At 38.8% G+C, this 19,737-nt stretch overlaps 1 protein-coding gene across 1 annotated transcript; it reads right to left on the bottom strand.

Annotated features, from left to right (window-relative positions):
- Positions 1-2,485: 2,485 nt before the first annotated feature.
- Positions 2,486-7,201, bottom strand: Spt5 (Transcription elongation factor subunit Spt5). The gene is made up of 2 exons (XM_065237103.1): positions 3,709-7,201; positions 2,486-2,580 (listed from the first exon to the last, which is right to left on the bottom strand). Exon 1 carries the CDS (start codon positions 7,114-7,116, stop codon positions 3,850-3,852), a length of 3,267 nt encoding a protein of 1,088 aa, XP_065093175.1. The 5' UTR covers positions 7,117-7,201; the 3' UTR covers positions 2,486-2,580; positions 3,709-3,849.
- Positions 7,202-19,737: the final 12,536 nt, after the last annotated feature.

Raw genomic sequence — 19,737 nt, 5'->3', positions numbered from 1 at the left:
AATACCCTCGTCGGTCGATTCGCTCACCGCCGCCAAGATGTCTGCGGTTGACAAATTGTCCAAAAGTGCTAGGGGCGATGTAGAGTTGGCAGCTGGTACAATCGGTTTCGGTGGTTCTTCATCTGCCTTCTTTTCATCGGCAGTAAGAGGTGCACTCTCAACGCTGTAAAATAGAGCGACAGATCCATTAGAATATACTTTGTTTGTTTTGTTTGTTGTTTATTAAGGACATTTTACATCTCCGCGATGCATTCATGTCCGTATTAGAATATAGTCATTATTAGACTTATTAGACATTTATCATCACTTTTTTCAACGGGCCAAACCTTAGATTTGTGCCAATACCTGTAAATCATTTTTTTATGAAATCTGGAAAATCTATCAAATCACCGAAGGTAATTAAATTAAAATGAGGAAGAGTTATGTTAGTTTTGATCCGTATTTAGCCCTGCTGACCATGCAAGGAAATTGTTGTTAGATCGTGTGACAGTGCTACTGCTACTACTACTATATTAGATGTATGACATGTCAAGTTTCATTAGAGCAATTAAAGTGTACTACTTGTCTTTCAATAAATTATTCAATTTAGATCTTACTTTCCTGTAAATTTCATGAATTGATTTTCGAAAATTTGCTCTACATATTGGTTTACATATCCTACCTTACCGAAAACATACTAAAGCACAACAGACCTAATTCTCACCTCAAATATATCAACATATTTAACACATCCTTTCCAAAACCACACTTATTCGTAAGCGCCTGATCGAAGATATGAATTTCACTGTTGACATTTCCTGTAATTAACAAATATACTAAATAGAAAGATTTATTCTACAACTAGTTACCTCCCTAAGCGGAGCCCCGCATAATTTTTTTTATTTAAGTTCATTTGATGATTATGATATCTCATAATAAATATATGAAATCTATAATCTATCTAATTATCTTTCCAGGTGACACCTTCAAGTGACTAAAATGCTTCACTTTGAAGTTAGTTTCCTAGCTGATTTTTAAATTATATAGGGTATATGCTCCAATTACGCTCACACGTTTCCACTATGTCGCACCACAAAAATACGTATGGGTATGTCACAATAGAAGCGCCCCACAGTGGAAATCCCGAGCCATAGTTCCAACACGTATCCCAAATCGAAATTAATCAAATATAAGATTAGTTACAATATACCATGTACAAAAATGGTGTTTAACGTTTTTCTCTGAGTAATACTTCAATGAAAACAACAATGAAAGCACGCAAGTAGAAGGATCATTGTTGGGCACTTTCTGAAATATTTCAGTAGTATAATTCCCTTGCAATCCCAAATAAATCTATCTGTGTAAAAATAAATAAAAGAAAATAAGAGTGATTTACGGCAAAACCCGCCAGTATCACACCCAACGTCAGTGCCTATACGTAAGCGTACTACGACGCGGCTCTCAAACAAAGGAGTAACAAGTGTGATACTATCATTGCCATACTAGATCTTTGGTTCTCTCATGCAGTGGTTCATCAGAGAGGGGAAGCTTAGTAATCCACATCGCCTGCCCATGGCGCCATTCTATCGCGGCATGGGTCAGCAACGCCGGTCATAAACGTACCGTCTCCAACACTCCACTATAAAGCATGACATTAAGTCCGCCCACCAACAGCAAGGAGCAAAAACTAGCCAAAAGGAGGGTACATTCAAAAGCAAATATCTCAATAAAACTAACTGGATTCATGATGCAGTCATCAGAAAAGTTGTTACTCATTGTTTGAACTACAAGTTTTAAAAATCTGAGTCAAGTCGAGAATAAGGAAACTTTTTTGTGATCGATAGAGTGTAGGGGTGTCATTTTTTTATGTATTTTTATCAAAATTTCCTATACAAACTGCATACTAATAGCGCCACTTCGTCTTACAACCAAATGAACTGAACTTTCAGGGAATGGTTTTTTCTCCTAATGGCACAAATGTAGTGGTTGGCCCGAGGAAAATTGTAACATTTATTTTTGTGGGCTAGTCTACTCATTATCAATCAACATGTAGATATATTTATATACCAACCTTTCTACTGGTTGTTGCTCTTGAATTTCGTCTTCGGATGATTTGATCAGTTCCACTCCCTTAGGTCCCATACGGAAGCAACCGAGAGGAAGTTCGATTTGTACTTCCCCCAGCAGCATCGGTTCCAGCTGCAGACAGCCCCGCATACCATCGTCAGTTGGAAGCAGCTCCTTGAAGCGGGCACACATTTGAGCCAGCCGAGCAAACATGCTCAAACAGGTGGGTGCCGGATCGGGACCTTTGACTCGTTGGCTGTGTAAGACGCTGTCACCGTAGGAAACGTTAAGAGCGATTCCTTCCTCTGCCGAGAGATACTTTAGTCGGACGCAACCTGTATTCATGCATGGGAAGCGGATTTTTAAATATCTTTTACTATTAGAATAACGATTCGAACCAACCTGGACCACCGAGGTCGATGTAGGTCATGTTGAAATCTATACAGCAAATACAAGATGGGCCATTGCAGAGACAATTACTTGGACCGATTTCTTCTTCCTTGGCTTCTGCATCTGTGGTGAGTGAGAGATAATCTGCAAGGAAATAAAAATAAGTGTTGTTAAATTTAAATATCCAACGAGGTCTTTCAGAGGTATCCACTTAAAAATGTAGAGTATAGGTACCGAACCGATATAGAATAGAAATTCCTATACACGGCATATGAATCTCCCTCATATTCGCAAAAACGTACACTCAAAAATAAATTAAATCAAAAACACTTAAAAAATACCCTAATAAAATAACCATAAAAGAGAGCTTAACGACGTGTTCGGGGTATCATCCAAACCATTTGTGGGATAGTTTACCCATCCGGGATACAGTTCGTTTATGGTATTTGTTTATTAGGGTATGCAAATTCCCGCTTCACATTATTGAGTCCGAGCCATGATTACTTAGGCAATAGTCATGCGTGATTAAATTAGAAATAATCACTTGTGATAACAATTTATCTTTTCAGTATTAAATTTTATTCGTTTAGAATATTAATATACGATCAAAAAAGATTAAAAATCAACCAAAGAGATTAAAATTTATTCAAACAAGATAACTGTCAATTTAATGAACCATGATTAAACTGGGTTTAATATCAGATGATGATTTTTTAATCATTCGATATGATTTAACTGAGTTTAGGCAAAATGAAAATAGTTTAATTTTTCTCTTCAAGGTAAAAATTTTACTCATTCTTTGAGTGACCTACGTTTTAGCGAATTAGAGCGAACAGTACTCGTTATTTAGCGTTATGCCGCGGATACACTTGTAGGACAAACTATGAACATGATAATTATTTGTATAATAAATGGTCATACTTGTATTATTTTGGTATAGCTGTTGGTTAGTGCTTATAATTATTATACAAATAATAATCATACTCATAGATTGTCATCCAAGTGTATCCGCGGCATTAATGTCAGAAAAGTCTTGAATAATCATGTTTGTTTAGCAGTATAATATTGCCTTTTTTATTTTATAGCATAGAAGGGGTCGTCAGTAAAAATAATACTGTCCATACTGTACCAGAGTAGCAAGAAAGATATGGTACTACATACAGCATAATAATCTCAGGTGGTCAAATTAGAAGTGCTCAAAGAATACTATGATGAGAGTACATGCTTGAAGATCTATTTGGGAGGTAGCAGTCTAAGTTTGACATTACTTACCTTAAGTTTACATTAATGTTTTTTAATTCATACAACGAACGAAATTCATTTGATCCATCGGCTTCTACAATGTCACACTTCAACTCGGAAATTTAAATCAACCATCAACAGTGTCAAGCGATAGTAATCGATCGGTACTTTTTAATCCACTTTCACCTTGCAGAGATAGTTTATCGGCATGATCTTCTTACTGCCGTTGACCGAAACGATTGCTTCCTTGTTGCTAGACATCGATACAAACTCGCCAATCGCTTCGCGTTCCTCTCCGAAGATAACTTTGAACCGATCTCCGGGTCCTGGGATTGCTGGTTCCAAATTGTTACTCAGCACCGTAACGACGCGGTCCTCAGCGGGCAAGAATACCGAACAGGCTCCGCTATTGACGGTCCGAATGAAGCCATTTTGGCCTTCCAGATCCGAATCGTCGTGATTGCGAATTTTAACTTCTATATCCGTGGTACACCATTCGCCGAATTGTGAATCCAAACTGGCACCAGGTGTTTGTGGATTGTACGGGGACTGTGGAGCTCCCGGAGTAGCAGGAGAGTAACCACTTGGCGAAGGAGTGCCCATATAACCAACCTGATAAGGCGAAGGACTGGGACTGGGACTCGGCTGATACGGACTGTAGTTTTCGGCGTTGAACATATTGCCTGGAGTATGCGGCGCAAAAGGCGTATTGATTTGATACCCTGGAGTGCTAGGGTTATATCCTGGGCTGGGAGATGGTTCCTCCATGTTGAAGTCGAAGTCATTCGATCGAGCTGGCGTATTGGTGACGGCCGGATCCCACGCACCATGTCGAGGAGTCATGCTGCCATCATGGGATGGAGTCATCGAGCCATAAGGAGTACGATTACCAACATCGTACGATGGAGTTTGCGATCCGTGTAATGGAGTCTTTGAACCAGAGTATACCGGCGTTTGAGAACCGTAACTGCTGCCAGGAGTGCGACTTGGTGTTCGAATGTAACTCGAGACGGATCCTTCCTTCGGAGTAGTTCCAACAACGGCAATATGATTTCTGTCCACAGAGATTGTCTGACACGAGGAATGCAACTCGACACGAGCGGTGCTCTCTGTTGCATCTTTGACAATTCCGACGGCGCCTTTGTATGGTCCTCCCGTAATCTTAATACTTTTACCCAGGATCTCCCGGTCTCTGTTGACACGGGCCCCTCCTCGACCACCTCGACCACCACCACGTCCGCCTCCGCGACCTCCCGATGGATGCATTGGGGAGTGTATGCGGGGAGACATGAACCCAAATTGTCCCATTGGCATCAGGGCATTCGCCTGGGACTTATTTCCACCAGCCAGATGAAGATGTCTTGTTTTGCAAACGAAAATGCCACCATTCTCGGTGTACATTCGTGAATGTAGGAATGCTAAGTTCCTGTACAAATGTTTTATTTCACCATCTCGACCTGCATGGGGACCTTCCATAACTTTGACGATATCTTTCCTCCGGATTTGATTCTGTTCCGAATCCAATGCAATTGTATTACGACTTTCTCGTCGCTTCTGCAAAGCGGTCGGTTTACACTCTATGACTTTGCCATGCATTCCAAGGACGTGGAAGTTTTCACGCTCCAACCGAACTATGACGCCCACAGTCTGCGGGTCCAACTGAACCAAATCTCCCCATTGATACTGACCTAGCGAATCTACGCCGGTAGCCATGTCAGAACACAGTTGCAAATCTCTCGGCAACACCTCCAATTCGTGCATGGTCAAATCAGATACGAGCACGATACGCTGCGGTTCCACCCGGACAATCAGACCCGTCTCGCCTTCATATCTTCCGGCAAGCACTTTAGCATGGTCACCAGTTTTGAAATACTTTCGTAGCTCAGATGCTTTGAAGATAAGCGGATCCTTCAAGTCTTCGTGCTTTGGCATGACCGTAATCAGTGCTCCATCAATGGCGATAATTTTAGCTTGCAAATTTTCCAGATCACCAACGCACACCTCAACGTTATCTCCCATTGAAAATGTATGAGCGGTAACCGGATCATCCTTGGTCGAAACGGCCAATTCGATGTTGATTTCCTCCGGTTGCTCTTCAAATCGTTCCAACTCGGCCAGTGTCGGTTTTACTCCCTCAGCCAAAATAGCTGACATTGTGAAATTCTTGTACAGGAATCCTTTTCTGGAGTACCTGTTTCCTTCGAATATCAAAAAGTCGCCATCGGATGTGACTTCTCCTCCGATGGCTCTGATGGCCTCCGGATCGAATGGCTTTGCCGGTGGCCGACGTTTTTTCTTGCGCTTATTTTCATCATTCTCCGATTGGGTTGTCCGTAGAGCACCACGCAAACGAGTATAGTCAATACGCGGAAGCAGCTTCAAATGGACTTGATTCTGTGCCAGATCTACGTAGTCAACTTGAGCAATGTCGTCCTTATAAATACCACGCTTCAATCGGACCCACTGTTTTGGTTTGAGTCCAGTTTGCTCCTTGACTACCTTTAATATGTCTGTCATTTCCTTGATGGGAACCATATCCTGCTTCCAGATACCCATTCTCAAGTTTCCAACATTTGTAATTGCTGCCTTTACGTGGGTCTGTTTGTACGCTTCGATGTAAATATATCCTTTCACTCCCTCCGGAGCAACAACTGATTTAATCTGCAGTGGCTCATCCGTGTTTGAGTAAGTTAGAAATTTTCTCATAAGCAACAGAACTGTTGCTTTCTCCTCCCCAATACGACATTTAACCATCCAGAGATTCGGATCCTTGATTCCTGGCAGCAAAGTTTGCTGCGTAATTTCATCTGACATCTCCTCGCCTCCATCGCCAAAATGCCTCCTGGCAATCGATTCGTCTGCATACTTCTTCCTCAAATACTCTTCGATTTCGTCCTCCTTCTGGTTGTCCCATAAGTTCGTTCCGCGACGTCTGTTTTCAATTTCTCGGGCTGTCTGTCCAAATTCCTCCACTTCGTTACCAACGATTCCAATCTCCTGTGCCCCTTCCTCCCACTCTTCATCCTCATCAACCTCATCGTCCACCTCGGCTTCGTCAATAATAAATCCACCGAATCGTTCCTTCTTCTTCTTCTTTCTTCCCCCTCGTCGGTCGTCATCTTCTTCGTCGTCTTCATATTCTTCCGAATCCAAATCCTCTCCTTCTGGTTCTTGTTCATCCTCGACTTCCTCTTCTTCGGATCCACCGGATATTTTCCGTTTCTTCTTCATACGTATCTGCTCTACATCGGAACCGGAACGAGATCCGGACGCTGAGCGTGATCGCGAACGAGAAGCAGAACGCGAACGGGAACGCGATCTCGAAACCGATCTGGAGGCCGAGCGAGAGATCGAACGGCTGCGATTGGACCCTCCGCTCTTGCGGGAACGGTTCGACACGACACTATCATTGTCCGAACCACTGCCACTGTCCGACATTTCACACTTGGTTCACTTTTCAGCACTTTTTTTTACCAAATTGATTTTTACTTCGAACCGAACCACACCGCCACGAATGAAGAGAAAACTGAAACTGACTGAACGAACAAGAGACCGAAGAAAATGACGTATCAACTTTGGTTTTGCAAAAGCGTTGACAGAAAAAGAGAAAAAGAGAACTTGGCGGTAGACGGGCAGAAATACTTTTCTCTTTTTCGACCGTACACAGCAAAAAAAAAATAATGTAATATCGATCAACATAATTCAAGCTGATGTATGAAATAAAGATGTATACATGTACAGTGCACTGAAACAAGGATCATAGTTACCCTAATAAAATTGTTACGGTAAGTTTGCTTAACGACGTGTTCCGGGTATCATTCAAACCATTTGTGGAATAGTTCTATAATTTGGGTAATCATTCGTTTATGGTATTTTTATCATAGGGTAGGAATACTATTTTGCAGAAAACACGTATTTTCAATATAACCACGCTTATTACCGTTAAATCTACTATGATTTAAATATATTTAACTATGAATGTTAATAAAATTTACTATGGTTCTAGCAAAACTACTATGCTTGCTCAAAATGCTACGTAAATAATAGTATAATTTAATGAAAATTATTTTCTGCAAAAATCTATCAGTGAAAGTATTTAATTTAAACTAGAAATACTCAGAGGGAGAGATAGGCGGAGAAAACAAAATACAATTCGACAGCAGGGATTTGTTCCCAAATTATCTTGCAACCCTTGCTGGAAGCTAGCATTTCAAATGACTTTTATTTATTTTTGATTCGATTTACGTGCAAAATAATAATTGATTGCATTGCAATATTTTGCACATTTCTTGGTGCCATTTATTAACCAACGAAGATCAATTAGTCAATAGAGTTAAAATATTGTTTTTGGTTCCAAAAACTAGTTGAATTTGCGAAGCACACAAAACATAAAGATGATTGAATTTCTGTTCGATTGCAATACTCTCAAATTTATTCTACTAAGAATAAGAAATTATCGGAAAAATTCTAATTGGAATGTTCGACTGGCTCAGATTTTGACAGTTCATTTGGCTCAAAACATTCTCTCCGCCCATCTCTCCCTCTGAGTGTTTCTAATTTAAACCAGCAATATAGTATTTTTTCCAATGGATTTTATTTCAGTGTAATAGACGAGTGCACGGATGGATTTGAGTTCACTCACTCGACAAAAAGTGACACAACAGCGGGGCCCTGTTTACTAAGGCTCTGAACCATTTTTCGATTTTTTTAAACTTTTAGTTAAAATTTGACAGATGATAAGTTATCGATTAACCCTGCTATCCGAGCATGGTTATTTCTTACAGATAAGAAGTTAAATTTTGACAACCATGGCTCGAAAATCGGTCGACCGCCAGCACGGGGATTTTCGAACATAAGAAATAACTTTCGAAATGTCACTTTTAACCACGAGTTAAATTTAACTCGGCAAATGGTTCACAGCCTAAAAATGAACACATGAATAATACTCGCTTAACATTTGCAACGGGCCTATCATCTTTTGTACACAAAACTTGTTAAGCCCTTTTCGCGCGAACCGAATACGCCCACGCAAACTAACAACACCATCGAGTAGGGTAAATTCTCCCCTTCCCAATAGTGCCCTTGGTTTGCGTGAGCGTACTTCGGTTCTCGTGAAAAGCACCTAGCAAGTTGTTTACAAAAGTTGATAGGCCCTTTTAACATGTTACGTGTGCATTAATCAAGTGTTCATTTTTAGTAAACAGGGCCCCGCTGTTGTGTCAATTTTTGTCGAGAGAGTGAACTAAAATCCATCCGTGCACTCGTCTATAGCAAAAAGCAGATACAATATACCGCATAAACGCAAACCATAGCTTGACCTTACCGAAAAGGGTTCAAAATGTTTATAATCCCTACTAAACTTTAACTGAAATGGTTATGGAACTTTACACGAACGTTTGTGTGATAAAGCTTTAACTTTATGTATTATGGTTTTTTGGAAGTGAACCTTACAAATAATGGGTTGTTAAGAACCAAAAATTCTTGTTTTCTCCATACATTTTCGGAAAAAAAAACTATATTAGAAACTTTTTACTTATGATTTATGAACATTAATGGTAATGGTTTTTTTTTTCATTTCGTTTATTTGGCAGGCTCAAATGTTATAAAAATAACTTAGCGGAGCCGAGTAACATAGAATACCAATTATGGTACTCAAAATACAAAAAAAAAAAAATATGTACAAATATATTTTATCATATGATTTATCTGGGTGGCGATCGAAGCGGCGACAAAGCGATCTTCTCCCGTGCACGCAACTTCTTGCTTTCCCGAATTTGTTCCTCATTTCCATTGAACCCGAATCGTGATCGCTGCTGCTGTTTCTGGACATTGTTTCCCGTTGCATGCTCTCCGCTACTCTCGTCGGTCGTCGGGGTAGTCACGTCCATTTCGTTATCTGCATTCAACATCTCCAACCCCGTATCCGTTTCCTGATCGCTAATGACAAACGACGCACCTTCCACCACTACACCAGCATACGTACTGCTGCTGTTTTGTTTTCTTTCACTTTTCCTTCAGTTGCTTCTCCGGTTCCTTCCGAGCCTTCCGCTTGGGACAGGAAAGCTTCCGGTGTCCGTCCGCCTTGCACAGAAAACATTTATCTTTGTTGCCATCATAAAAAATATTTCCTTTGCGATTGAAGAAATGTAATGACGTGGGGATTTCCTTCTTCACATCCATATATTCTCCTCTGTGAGAGACAAGAGCTAACATTCTAATCTTCTCGCTCTGTTCGTTCTAGAAAGAGCACTACATCCAATATATTATTCACTACACCCTTAAGGCCCACGCACATTAGATCCGGATCGGACGCGTTGCGGCAAAGTGACAGCTAAATCTATTGTCTAACTGTCAAATTTACGTCAACGCAACGCAAACGGATCTAATGTGGGTGACCCTTTACTGTGTGTGTAGTTTTTGGAATGAACTGCGCGGTGAGATTAGATCACTCTACACTGGTGGGAACTAGTGAGCGACATAAGAGCTCAAAAGCACTCTGCAGTGAACTCACAGAAGCTCACTCCAGAGAACACTGGAGTGGGAGAACTGGTTGGTCCTCTGGATATAGAGCAAGTGCAATTAGGTTCTGCAGCGTGACGTCACAAATGAACTCAGTGTTAAACGGCTGAACCTTTTTGACAGTTCATTGGTACTGTTTACAAGCACTTAGTCGTTTTTTCGAAAAAAAATTTCTAAAGTTTCTGAATTTTAACTTGAAAATTGTCGAGGAACAGCGCGTTGCAAGGATGTTGCTCGTGAACATTGCAGAAATGCTGTTTACATCTCACTGCAGTCTGAAAAATTATCGAGAAAATCCACCCAAGAAAAAATCGACTAAGTCCACGTAAACAGTACCACTGAACTGTCATCAGATTGAGGTTAACCCCGACGGTGCAAAACCTAATTGTGAATGATTTCCCAATTTTCCATTCGATATTAACGTTGACGACTGTATTTGAGTCGGAAGACTATCTTTACTCCAACGGTGTTTCATATTTACTATTGTGTGAATAAAAAGTAAAAACTCTTCTCTCCTTCACCTTCTCACGTAAAACCGCATACAAAATCAACACACTCGTCATCACCAATACCGATATCTTTGATCAATGCGTGTCATCCTTGTGCTTTATTCGTGTGGAAGACACAGAATTTTCTTGTAGATTTACAGTTAACTTATGAAATTTCACCATGGGAATAAAGAGTTGTAGTTTCTGCTGAGAACAAAGGAGAGTTAATAATAAATAGGGATCTATGTTCTGGCATGGAATTGCGGGTGTCTTGTGTGTATTTTACCGTGCCGCAACCCCAAGTGGATTTTTATTTATAAAAACGCTTCGCGTGCTGCTATCGCTATTGGGCAGCGAGGCAAACCGTACTTAACGTGTTTGGCAACTCTTTTTTTTTTTTATTCAGCAGGCCTGGGTTCAATCCCAGTCGGCGCCGCCAGGATGTTCTGAGGCATAACATCTCTGATCACGCCTTCCTTCGGAAGGGAAGTAAAGCCGTTGGTCCCCGGTTCATGAGTTGATGGGTCGATAGGTAGGGTCCAGGTGTGGGAGCTGCCTCCCTGGCGTCGGTAGCATTGGTGCTCAGCACGGAAAACAAGATCGACGGAAAACAAATCAAAGGAAAAAAAACTCTTTTTTATAATTTCTCATTTTATGAAAACTCTTAAATTGATCATAAAACAATCTTCCGTGCATGTGTACCAGTGGTAGAAATCGGAAAATAATAAGATGAACATTTGGAAGGACCTATATTTTCACCGATTCCCAAGGAATTACCGAAATGAACCATCAGCTGTTGCTCGATTCATGGGTAGCCAAAAAAGGTGAGGAAATGGAAACATTAGTCGAAAGAGTATCAAGCATAAGACATTTTTATATATAAATATTTTTTGAGCAGGATCAAAAACTTTGAGATATTTAAAAAGATAAATTCTCTCACAATTGTTTGCTCTGACATTTCAACGTGAGCAGGCATTAATTGTTTTGATTATTAAAAAAAAATCGGTACAAATCGGTATAAAATCTCAAAAATCGGTATTCTGAGATCAAGGTACCAAGTTCAAAAATCTGTATAAATACCGATAAATCGGTATATCTGGCAACGCTGTTCTACGTTTTGAACTGTCAAACCGGCTACCTATCGTGCAAAGAAAATAAACATTACGATGCTATGAACGCTCCACGAAAGATATTGCAATAAAATATAATCGAAGAAATGATCATAAACACACAGTGAACATTAAATTGTAATGGGATACGCTTGGGGATACGTTTGGTAATGATCACTGAAGAGAATTTATAATATTTGTTGTTAAGATAATTCGAAAAAATCACTAATGTAATGATTTACTACAGCCGCTAATTTGTTTTCTCTCTAGAATTCATTTGAAGTTGGTGCAAAAGTCCTCTGTTGCTAAGAAAAAGGGAAGGGAATCTTTCATAAACCGTGATGCGAATTACTGCTTTTCTCTTGACGTGATACTTATACACCAAATAATACCATAGAGGTAACTATAAGACTAGAAGGTCCCGAAGAAATGTGCTCAACTTTTTGGCTCAGCTCTGGTACTATCTTCGGTCCAAAGCTAATCGATGCACCCCTCGAAACATGGGAAAATCCACGAACCCCTCATTTTATCTGTCAAACTTTCATAGAGAATCAAAACAAACATAGTGTAGTACTAGAATTCCGACTAGAATGGGGTATGTTAATCGTTTGCTTAGGACCAATAGGCTAGTCAAGTAGTGAGAATTTCAAATCGATAGTTTCGTATTGATTGTTGATAATACCCCTAATAATATATCTATCACGGAACCAAATTTTGTTCATTTAAGTTAAAAATATATAGGGGAATTTACGTATTCTCGTCAATCTAAGCAGCGTCCGCACTTCTATTAGCATTTTGTCAGCGTTACGCACATATATCACGTGTCTGTTTGTTAACATTCATCTGCTGCTTGCTTCTCTATCCATTCCAATCGACAGAATTTTTCAAACCGGTTTGAAAGCGATTTTACAACGCTCCAAACTTCTCAGGTGAGTGTGACTATTGTCGGCAGCCTCTTTTTCTTCGGCAACATTCCCATTAGAACTGCGTGTTAACCAGCTGTTCTATTATCGGCAACTCGAAATCAGCCCCATTTTGTAGTGCGTATACTTCATTTGAAGAAAAATCTGGCATAATAGGATTGCTCGGTCGTACAAATATAATCAGATTGAAGCTGAAAGACTAAAGAATCGTTTGAATACATTCAGGGAAGTGTGTTGATGGGAAAACATAGTGAAATTATCGTTTAAATTTTGGTTGCCGAAAACAGTCAATGGGTGCCGAAGCCAACATTAACCCTATGTATGTTTATTAAATAAAAATATGAATAGTTCAAAGTAAATTAAAAACATGTTTATTTCAACAAAAATATGTATGCTTAAATTAATTGGGGCCTCCCTTAGCTCAGTCGGTAAAGGCGCAGCTACAAAGCAAGACCATGCTGGAGGTGGCTGGGTTCGATTCCCGGTTCGGTCTAGGAATTTTTCGGGTTGGAAAATTTCTCGACTTCCGTGGGCATAGAAGTATGATTGGACTTGCCACATAATCATATCAATGCAAAAATGGTACAGGCATCGAAAGCTCTCAATTAATAACTGTGGAAGTGCATCTAGAACACTAAGTTGAGAGCACGCAATAAGCTAATATGCGATATGCAATAAGCTTGAAATGCGAAGAAGAAGAAGAAAGTAAATTAAATGAAAAAGCATGTTTATTTCAACAAAACATAATCTGGGTAGTAAATTTTTAGTGTGTCCTTTTTTTCTTCTTGTTTACATTCGACAAACTTAACCAAAAACGACCTGCAAGCGGCGAAACCGAAGTAGAGGGTCCGGAAACCCACGCAAGCAAGTCTTCCAAGCTCGACAAAACCGATGAAACCTCACAATATTAACGTCAATCCGTCGTTTCTGGAGCCGATCCCCATATCATCCTCAACCCCCACCCGACGTCGAAGGAAAAACAGATCATACCCGAACACCAAACTTAGAAAGAGGCCGGTACAAGGGGGGCGACACATCTAAATTTCAATCCTTGATTCTTAAAAAAATTCACAGTAGCGAATTAATCTTGGGAAAATCATCTTTCATTTCTCGCATCTACTTGCATCGCGCATCATCTTTTTGCAGGAAATCTTCAGAATCATCATCAATCTTCTTTCTATTCACTTAGTGTGCGCGCAACTAGCCACAGCAAAACACAATCTTTCCTGCATCGGAGATAGAGTCGCTCCCCTCGGGCCGGTATGAGGACCAGCGTCAGAAACGACAAAACGACGCTAATATCACAAAGTTTCATTGATTTTACTGAACTGGATCGGATCGGACACCCACCCCGACGGCCCCCTGGATCCAAACATCCACAGACTTTTCATAATCGCAGGAATTTAGATGCCCTGTCTGCAGATTTCCATTTATTTGCTATCCATGTTATTTTGTTTTATCCCGCATTCAAATGCTAAAATAATTTCAAAATATGTTTGTTTATTTTAAACATAAAATAAACATATTTATTTTTGATCGCATATAGTTTTCAAATAAATCAAAAATATTCACGTTTATTTTCAACACGAATATTTTTAAAATAAACGTAACATTATTTTTGTTTTAAACATTATTATCAATGGATTCAAACATAGAATACGTTTGAAATCAACCTAGTTTATGTTTGTGGTCAGAACAAACTGAGTTTACATTTAAATTTACCTCAAATATTTTTGTTTCGACGTTAAATTTTTCTGCGTGAAGACATCTCTAACGGGTATCACGGGTTGTTTTCCTCGGGCCCTTTTGCATCTCTATTGTTTTTTAACCAATTGTTATTAAATTTTTAGGACTTGTGAAATAACCAAAATATCATCAACCCTCATAATTACACTTAACATTAATATTGAACTCCTGAGATATTGGCCAATATGTAATATTGAATGTCCCTCACTTACATAGTGGTGTGTCCATAATTGATCTAAACACTGTTTAATATAACTACAAAATTTCACAGTCATTGGTTCACAAAATTGTTAGAAAATTAAACTTTTAAAATTGTCTACATCAATCGAAACAATTGAAATTCAGACCTTTGAGCAGTTCGACGCCAAATGTCGAATCGGTCTGATGCAACCTTCTTCGATTTGCATGAAACATTGCATAATTGTTTGCTATGGTCAATCATTCATTTGAGCTAAAATTAAGCCATTTTGAATCTCACAAAAAACTTCAAAATGGCGTATTCGAAACTGTTCAACAAATTCCTGCAATGCAATCAAAATGACGTCTAAGACTTTATTACTTTTCAGGAAAATTATGCACGGTAAAAAATTCAAGTTATTTTGGCTAAAAAAAATCAAAGTAGTGATTAAAACTCTATATTGTTAGAATAATTTTCATTAAAAACTTTTTTTTATTTTTAAAGAATTTATTTTTTATTCTTAAACATTTTTTTGTTAAGTTTTGCACAGAAAACCATTATAAAAATTATAAAAAATTATAAAAAATGATCAAAAATAAAACCAAAAGTTTAGTTTTATTTGATAACTAAAAGTTTTTGGTCTATGATTTTTGTTAATTTTTAAGCGTACTTGAAATTTTCACATGAGATAGCATTTATATAAGCTTTTTAATGAAAATATAAAAAAAATGTTTAGGTTCATTTTATTTTTTAACATTTTACTCTAAATAACTTGAATTTTTTTGCCATAAACGGCTTTTCTTGAAAAGCAATAATTTTTTCCAACAACTTTTTCTCGAACGTCATTTCGATTGGAAGTGAATTAGAAGTGATGGAAAATATTGATTACGCCATTATTAGTATTTGGCGAGATTCAAAATGGCCGAATGTAACGTAAAAATATCTAACACTTAATAATTTTCGGTGTTTTTATCAAAATAATTGTGTCAATTAATAATCGTCAAATTTGAGATTATGTTTATTAATGTGCAGGTTGTGCTTGGTAATTTTTTGGTGTAAATATATTGATATCACGAAGGGAAGCAGCTTGTTAGGTAAAAAGTTTCCAAAATGTCCAAGTCTCAGAATTTTTTATTAAATTGTGTGAAATTTTGTAGAACAATGGAAAATTTCATAAAAACTGATTCGTATACAAAAGAGATACAACGGTTTTAGTAACGGTATGATTTTAGCTGGTTTTATTGATCTGAATCGCACTGTATTATTCAGAGTTCCATGTATTGATGTAAGTCAACTTAATTCATTACAAACAATTTTCAATAATCTCGCCAAATTATATTTAAAATCTATATTTTTGTTGAATGGCGTTCGTTGGAAAGATATAAACCGAATGTGTATATGCGATGATTTATTACAAAAACTCGCTTATTTTTATACAGAACTGTAGAGAACCGAATATATTTCGCGATTGAGGACCACTTAACCTTAGGTTGATGTAAATTTTGCAATTAGACAATAGATTTATCTGTCATTTTGCTACAACGCGTCAGATCCGGATCTAATGTAGGTGGCCTGTTAGAGTTAGAGACTAAAAATTTACATATGGTCTGAATTTTGAAACAGTCATTTCTGTTTTTGTGTTAAAAGGCATTGATGCATGTATTTATTTTCTAAGATCAATTTTTCTATCAACTATTAGAAACCAATTTAATTTTAAGTTGACAATACAGCTGGCAATACGTCCCAAACAAATCAACTCTTTAATTTTTGCATAATTAAGCATATTTCTATTTCTGACATTTTTCACTGGCATAAACAACCAACCCACATAAAAAGTGAAAGGAAGCGACATTTATTTGCAATGAATTGATTGTAAGTAAACAACCGCCGTAAGCGAAATATGGCCCAACAGTACACGTTATTAAGAAAAGAAAGTAAAGTGAGTCAAAACCACAGACGCACGCTCAGTTGCCACTGGCCGGAACCTGTGCACCTACCTAGAATACTGGCGGAGAGGGCCATCGAGCAGAAATAGGTCAGTAACACTGCAATCACTAGTTTCTTCATTGTGGGTTTTTGCTGAGTTGTAAATCAAATCAATTTTTGAAAATCCTATCTCGAATTTTCTATGAAATCACTGCACCTAATTTTGAACTGCTTGAACTCGTTAAACTACGTTAGATGACGATCGGCGGAGATGTTCTAGCAACTGGAAAGATAAACCGTTTCGCGCACCGTCTGAAGCAGTACTGATTTCGGCCGATCGAAAGGCAATGACTCAACGGTGCCAAGTGAAATTTTAATCACCGTGTTTATATGCCCGAAAGAGAAAAGAGAGACGTTCAAGTTCGAACTCCTTTATCTTCCGCTGGAGCCAAAGAGAAAGAGCTTCGCTGCACCGTCATCACAGATAGTAGGCCGCGAGCGCGCGCGAGCAATCCGCCTCCTGTGATAATCATCAACTTCGAAACAACACGAGATCCCAGATTCCCATCGTCGTCATGCTGCTGCTCTGCTACTGCTGCAGGCGCAAAGGCGCTCTCTTTGCTTGACTCGTGCTGTTGGGATTGGATTTACGATTCCGGTGTGGTTGCTGTTCAAGGAAGAATCTAAGGGAGAATGGAAGAAACGACACGGGATTCGTTGGAGCGCGTGGACGGACGAAGCTGACCTACGTTTTCCACTCCAGTTCTCTTCAGCGGGTCAAAAAAGCGTGCATAATCCGCAGAAAAGATATACTCATAAAACAACTTTTGGAGGAAGTTTGAGCTCGTTATTGAGATTCCGGATTATATTTGAATCGCGGATTGAACATTGAAAAAGCCACACAAATAAATTGCAACATATTGATTCAATCAAAGAAAAGTTCAACTAACGAGCAGATAGAAAAACGGGAAATTTCTACGAGCGTAGAAGTCACCAACCTTCATGTTTATAGCATACGAAGAAAGCTAAGCAAAAGAACGAAGTAAGCTTGTTGAACCTAAAGAAGAAAATCAATATAGGGTTACGAACGGCTTAGGCCTATCCAACATATGCTCTAGAATGATATGTACTTATGTAGCAAGATGTGATGAATTATACTGAAAAAATTAACGTTTGAAGATATCGTTCATTCCTTGCTTGTGGCTTAAGCTGTTCGACATCCTATGTTAGAGCAATAATTGATTGCGTTCCAATTTCGATCTGAATTCTATAATTATTTCAATAGCGCTCCTAAGTTTTGTTAGCGGCTTTATATCCACAATCATAATAAATCTTTGAATTTTCTATCTTGAAATCCATGCCACAAGGCGAAAGTTCCTTGACCTACCGTCAGAATTGCGGGATTTGGGTCAAATGTGTGGTTGCTTCTTTTCTTTTCCTTTCTTTCCATGTTCACCCATAAAATGTGAGTGCAAATCGACAGGCTGCTGCACGCTACACACACAATACAAAGCTAGCTATTTATACGAACGAATCGAGAACGGACTCATGCTGTGAAGATTAAAGAAGTGAATCATCCTATACGAAAAGAAAGGAGAAATATCAAAAGATAGTCAGTCGTTTGAAATAAAAGCAGGAATTCCTTGATCAAGGCAATAGATGGTAATCGATTAATAGGTTATTAAGGTTTTCACATCAATTTCCGTCCAAAAATGATGATTTCCCTTCAAACATGAGAAAAAGCAAATTTCAGCAAACTAATTGTGCATTACCGGCAATCCATGTTACACACGAGACACCACGTTTTATATGTCGGTATGATCGAGAAGGGTTTGATCGGTGACATAGGCGTAGCCAGTGCCGCCCACCAGTACCAGTATCACCGGTTGAATATCGTGATCCGATCTTCCGAAGAATCTTATCAACTGACGACGGGGTGTTGGGTTGCATTCAAACTGATCTCTCTAACGGCAGCTACTGCTGTTCAACTTCACACCACCTCCTCAGCCTTGATGGTCGAAGGTTGCTTCCAGAACGATCGAAAGTTTGTTGTGTATGCGTGAATATTTTTCACTTCCTTTTACAGCCTAAAATTGCTCCTACTGAAGTCGTTGGAAACGAAGGAGGGCACGTAATAATAAGACAATTAGAACCACTTCCGTTGGCCTTCGGCGTACCTATTCCAAAAATTTGACCTGCGCAGTGTTTTGAGATAGAAGAGGTCTTCGGTGCCCACCCTACACCGTTCGAAAAATTCATGTAAATTTCTGATATAGTACACATAAAATTAACGCTGGATTTGGCATAAATTTACGCGATATTTCGTGTAAATTTAAGCGCAATATCGCATAAATTAGCAATATTGTATGCAAGCTTGTAAACGATTTCGCTGTTTATGCTCAAAACTAAACGAAGGGAGATTTCACGCGATAATTAAAATTCAGAATTTTTTTCTGTGTAGGACCTCGAAATTAATGGTTGAAACACAGACAAACAGACGTAACTCTTAGAAAAACGTGTTCTTGAAAACATAGTATCTCAAAACATATAACCTCAGTAACGACATCTCTCTGGCTTCTCGCGGAAAACAAGCTTGCTCGCTAACTCGTAAACAATATTGCATAAAAGATCTATAGAATATATAGAAACGTCAAAGTGATCCGATGCCAGCGCTGCGGCGAGTAGTTCGCGGAACTGATAATATTCAAATCAACCGTTAAATGCAGTTACGTCTGTTTGTCTGTGGTTGAAATTTAGGTTTCTGGCTCTGTATTTTCTCAGGTTGTCTAATAAAATTACCAGCTGTCATGGAATCCATTCACTTCGCGATTTTACTGGTACTGATCTCGCCATCCAGAAGTCATACAGATTTGAAAATTAAATAAGATGCTTACTTCTCTGAAGCAGACATGTAGATTCATTTTGAACTTTGTCTATTAAGTAGATCGTCAGATGTGTGCCCGTGAAAATGCGAAGTGGTAATACAAATTGTATGGAAAATGGATTCCGTCAATAGTGTCCTTAAAGAATAAAAATTCCAGCCCCCGATTTCTATAATGCTGCTACATGCAGTGGTAATCGCCTAATGTCAAATAGGGGTGATTTAAATTTAATAGGATGCTGCACGCTGACGTCACGAATGAACGCGATGAACCCGCATTCACCAGTTT

The sequence above is a fragment of the Ochlerotatus camptorhynchus genome, unplaced genomic scaffold (genome assembly GCF_037179485.1).
Source record: "Ochlerotatus camptorhynchus isolate MF236.1 unplaced genomic scaffold, CSIRO-AGI_Acam_v1.1 ptg000042l, whole genome shotgun sequence".
NCBI classification, from domain to species: domain Eukaryota; kingdom Metazoa; phylum Arthropoda; class Insecta; order Diptera; family Culicidae; genus Ochlerotatus; species Ochlerotatus camptorhynchus.
The sequence above is the reverse complement of the archived record's forward strand: the minus strand, read 5'-3'. Positions and strand labels throughout refer to the sequence as shown.